Source organism: Penaeus monodon, chromosome 4 (assembly GCF_015228065.2).
Source record: "Penaeus monodon isolate SGIC_2016 chromosome 4, NSTDA_Pmon_1, whole genome shotgun sequence".
Lineage (NCBI taxonomy): Eukaryota > Metazoa > Arthropoda > Malacostraca > Decapoda > Penaeidae > Penaeus > Penaeus monodon.
This window is the reverse complement of record NC_051389.1, coordinates 3,288,820-3,294,016: the sequence shown is the minus strand read 5'-3', so window position 1 is coordinate 3,294,016 and position 5,197 is coordinate 3,288,820. Positions and strand designations below refer to the sequence as shown.

At 34.7% G+C, this 5,197-nt stretch overlaps 1 protein-coding gene across 1 annotated transcript; it reads left to right on the top strand.

Annotated features, from left to right (window-relative positions):
- Positions 1 to 260: 260 nt before the first annotated feature.
- On the top strand, positions 261 to 4,908 carry LOC119568357. The gene is given in 5 exon segments (XM_037916819.1): positions 261 to 3,895; positions 3,898 to 4,029; positions 4,031 to 4,244; positions 4,247 to 4,650; positions 4,652 to 4,908. Coding segments are annotated over 5 exon segments (4,347 nt in total). The 5' UTR covers positions 261 to 541; the 3' UTR covers positions 4,895 to 4,908.
- The last annotated feature ends 289 nt before the right edge of the window (positions 4,909 to 5,197 follow it).

Genomic DNA, 5,197 nt, shown 5'->3' with positions numbered 1-5,197 from the left:
TATATATATATATATTATATATATATATATATATATATATATATATGCATGTGTGTGTGTGTGTGTGTGGTGTGTGTGGTGTGTGTGTGTGTGTGTGTGTGTGTGTGTGTGTGTGTGTGTGTGTGTGTATGTGTATGTATGTATGTATGTGTGTATATATATATATATATATATATATATATAATATATATATGTATATATATATATATATTATATATTATATATATATATAGAGAGAGAGAGAGAGAGAGAGAGAGAGAGAGAGAGAGAGAGAGAGAGAGAGAGAGAGAGATAGATAGATAGATAGATAGATAGATATATGTATATATTTTTTTTCTTCTTTTTCTTTTTCTTTTCTTTTCTTTTTTTTTCATTTAAATTGCTATATAGTTACTCAGTAGAGATGCAAAACATTAAAGTCAAGTGATAAAATAGATCAATAAAATTAAACATAACTTTTTAGGTCCTATTTATTATTGTCTCGAGTAATCTTAATATCTGATCTTATATTTTCTCAGAGTATCACCACAAGAGCATCAGAATGGCAGAAGATATGAAGAAATCACCCGTTGTCATTAAGTTGTACAGCAAGCCAGAAGTGCCTCAAGTTGTTGTTGATATCAACGAACTTCCTGATGGAGGGAATAACTGTGGCGTTGAAACTAAAAATTGCTTCATTAATTTTGAAGCAGATAATGACCTAAGAGTTAGAAGAGGCAAACGGATCTATGTAAAAAAAGTGAACAGAAATTTCCAGAGACGTACAGTCACAGAACAAACAGTAAAAGCCACAGGTATGAATAGACCTTGTAGATGTGCCTGTAGCACATCAGAAGCAAAATTGGTTAGCCCTAGAAAATTCACTTTGTCAGAGAGACAAGTAATTAAGAAACTAGCCTCTTCACAAAAATCACGAAGTTCAAAAAATCCCTTAGTCAAAAGGGTAAGCGTAGGAATTCAGTGTGATAGTAGTGAACTAGATCCAGTAACCATCAATACCAGTCAGTCCCAGCCAATAAAGTATGCACGTAAAGTGATTGTCCTTCATAATAACTTTTTTGATCTTCCATATGTGTCACCCAAGAAACCTGCAATCTTAAAAAATCACAAAGTTCTGGAAAGAGCCAGTACTTCAAGTAGAGGCACTGAAAGTCAGAAAAATGATAAAATTAGAGATGATATCAAGATGGGGAAAATGCCTGAGATGACAAGGGGAAGTAAGTCTTTTGTGGGGTCTGAAGAAAAGAAGGAGTTTAATATGGACAGATTTAATTCCGAAAGGACCATGAATAGAAGTTCATATATTCTGTCTTCCTCCTTGAAAAGCTGCAGAACTACTCCATCACAACCATTGTCATCACAAGAATTGCAACCAGAATTACTACCATCCATTGTGGTTGAAGATATTACTAATGTTAAAGAAATGGAGGGACAGGATTTTACACTGGAAATTGCAACCCCATTACAGGATGCTTCAGAAACTGATTATGAAAATCTTCGTAGCTGTAAAATCACTCCTGTGGTGAAAAGTTCTCCTTGTCAAGACACTGTTGATAATGTTTCCCAAGAATGTCAGTCACCCACATCAATATCCAGAACTAGTAGCAGTCAAGGATCTGATGACTTTACTTTTAGTGAAACAGAAGCAGCTCAAATTATGCTTCAACTTTTTTATAGTGGAAACATTACAAGTGTAGAGGAAAATGAATTGCATGAATCTGATACTGGAGATCTAGGTAGTAAAACTCAGTCCATAGTTATGGGAGATGGAAATGAAAGCCCAGAACAACAAGCAAAAACCATTGCAACTGTAATAGCTGAAAGTAGTACTGAAGGCTGTAATTCTTTTCTAAATCAAGAAAGAGTGACAGATATTGAGCCTTCTAAAGAAACTGAAGTCACAGAGAGCAATTCAAGAAATATGACTCATAACATTCATGAGATTATATGCACCCCAAACACAGACAGCCCACCAAAGGCAAGGCGTAGGGGTCGACCACCCAGAAATCAAAGTAAATTAGCACAGGCTCAAGGGCTTAATGAAATTGTTCATGAAAAAAGAATTACTCCCACAAGAGGCCAGCAGAAAATGATGAGCAATCAAAGGAGCTATAAGTGTAGAGTAACTAATGGAACTACTTCAAGCCAGATACTAAAAAATGGTGTAGGTAAGAAAATCAGTAAGAAATTTCAGGCGGGAATGCCAGATAGTGTAAGGCGAAGCAAAAGATTTCAAGGTTTATCTGGTGCTTTATCAAAATCAACAAAAAAATTGGAGGAAAGTCCAGTGTTGAGGATTAAAAAGACAGCAGGAAGAAGAGCATCCAGAACATATCAGATTAATAATGAACCAAAGCATAGTGAGAATAAGGAAAATAATATTCAGGAGTTTGATTTTACTGCAGATTTTAAAGAAACGAATGATCAATCTTGTAATTCAGAAGATATGCCTGTTAGTGAGTCAAGAGAGTCAGATGTTGAAAGTACCTCAGCTTTCAAAGGTGAAATAGAAATGAATTATGGATCAGGCAAGAAAGATAGCATGGAAGTTAGCTTTGCAGATGGCTTCAATTACCCATTTGAACAAAACATGTTGTTCAGTGCTCTTGGCTTAGTTGAGAGGCATAGTTCAAGTACCTGTAAGCCCCACGACACTTCTCCCTCCCATATTGCTCACAGAACAAGAAATATAACGGCTTATTTCAGAAGAATGCAAGAGTGCCAAGTAGTGCTAGAAGACTGTCACAAGATGAAGAAAAACAAAATGTGCTTAGAGCATGATATACCTAAAGTTGATCAGGTTGAAAAAGGGAAATCAAGTCCAGAGAGTGAAACAGAAACCTCATATGCAAATCTATTTAGTCCAGTACTTGACTTCAATTTTGAAGGTTTTCTCACCACGGATATAGACATTGGTGATGACTTTGTCATGTCTGATTTAGAATTTGGGGAAGAACTAAGATATCCAGATAATCCTGAGAATTTAGTTCAAACAGCAGAAAGACAAGATGGTAACTTAGAGACTCATGACTCAGTGCCTCATAATGTAAATATCCAAGAACTCACAAAAATACAAAATGAAGTAGCAGATGCCAATATACTCCATTCTGATGAAGACAGTCAGAAATTTGTATTTGAAAAGGACACTGAAATTAATGAACTTCAGAAGGGAGATATATTACAGAAAAAAGCAAATGAATGTAATCCTGAAGCGGTCAGGGAACCTGCTCTGCTAATCACTGATAAAAGAGAAACGTGTTCTACCAGTGATAATTCTCTCCCAGGTTTGAATAAAGACCCAAATAAGAGAAGGAGGTTCACCACTAATAAAAATGATGTAGTCAAGAATAGGTGTCTTATCTGTGGAAAGTCATGTTTTACAAAAGCAAAATTGAAGAGACATACTGCCAAACACCATGAAAATGAAGATCAGTTGATGGTACAAGATGAAATTTCATGCAGCAGCAGGAGTTCATTATCAGAAATCAATGGAAAAGAATGTTATGAATTAGAAACTGACAGATTGATACTTCATAGCCCAGAACTCATAACAGCATCAAAACATGGAGAGAATTCTGAAGACCTAACCAGATATTCAAGTTGGAAACAAATTGATGATGATGTTGCAGATATTATTAATTTAGATCCTAAATGTGAAGAGGAATCTTGCTCACAGCAAGTGCACACAGAAAAAATAAAAGAAAATGCAAGAACAGATAATATGAATTCAGTTATTGATATCAGCATTTGCGAAACAATCCAAACAGACATGAATCCCTTAAAAGAGCAAACTTTGGTGACTGAAGATCATTCTTTAATTGAACCACTTGTTACAGATAGTAGGAAAGAAATTTTCAAAGTGTCAGACAGTAAAACAGAACTTTAACTTCAGAGGTGACCAATGATAATGCAGAATTCCCCACTCCAAAGAAACTACCAAAGAGAAAGTTGAGAAATACTGTTAAAGATAATCAGTCACTAAATAAACAGTTAAGAGTATTACCACAACACCTCAATAGCAAGGAAGAAAACTATATTGAAAGGCAAAGGGGATGTGAAAATTAAAGCAGTTGAACATACGACAGATAGTAAGCATCATTTTCGCCACAGTTATGAAGCAGACAAGAGAAAAAGCAATAATATTCAACCAGAAAGCATCAAAAATGAAGTCAAATTAAGGTCAGGGCAGAAAGTATATAATGAAGAAGAGCAGGTCTTTCGCTGTCGTAAAAAACACGAGATCATCAAATCAATGGAAAGAGGTGGTATCCATGTAATATATGTAACCATAAGTTTTCTAGCTCTTCAGACCTGACAAGGCATATGAGGAAGCACACTGGAGAAAGACCCTTTAAATGTTCAGTTTGTTCAAAGTCATTTAGACAAAGAGAAGCCCTTAAAAGACATATTGAAGTGCATAATGGTAATAAGCCTTATGCTTGTAAACTTTGTGATTCAAGATTTACTCAGAAGGTTCACTTAGAAAATCACCAGACAGTTCATAGTGATGACAAACCATATAGATGGGGAACAGTGTGGCAAGCATTTTCTCGCCTTGGTTACTATAAATTTCATATTAACATTCATGCTTCAGATCCCCCATATAAGTGTAAAATATGCTCTCGTGGTTTTAATTCTTGTGGTAATTTGCAAAAAACACAAGAAGATTCATGATGAAGTCAAACACTATAAATGTCAGTACTGCCCAGCTGCCTTTTATGTGTCTCAGAGTTTGAAGGTACACTCAAGAGTTCATACAGGTGAGAAGCCTATTCAGTGTCAATTGTGTGGTATAAGCTATCGATTTGAAAGCAGTTTGCGGAAGCATGCTGCATCAAAACATCCAGAATTTGAAGTTAAAGGTGTCAGTCTTATACCTCGTTCAAAGAAATAAAGTGTTTCACCTCTAATAGGTTTAAGGCTATATATCAGTTTGGCTTCATTTGCTTAGGGCATGGAGGAATATCTGAATATATTTATTATACATATAGAATACATTTTATGTTAGACTGATAAGGATATTGGATGAAAACATCCAACTGTCATAATATTCTTACAACGTACAGGTAGAAGTGATTTTCTAGTTTTTAGATCTCTGACCATTCATTATTAATATTTCTTCTTTTAATATCTCAATACACTTACTATATATATATATATATATATAATATATATATATATTATATTATATATTATA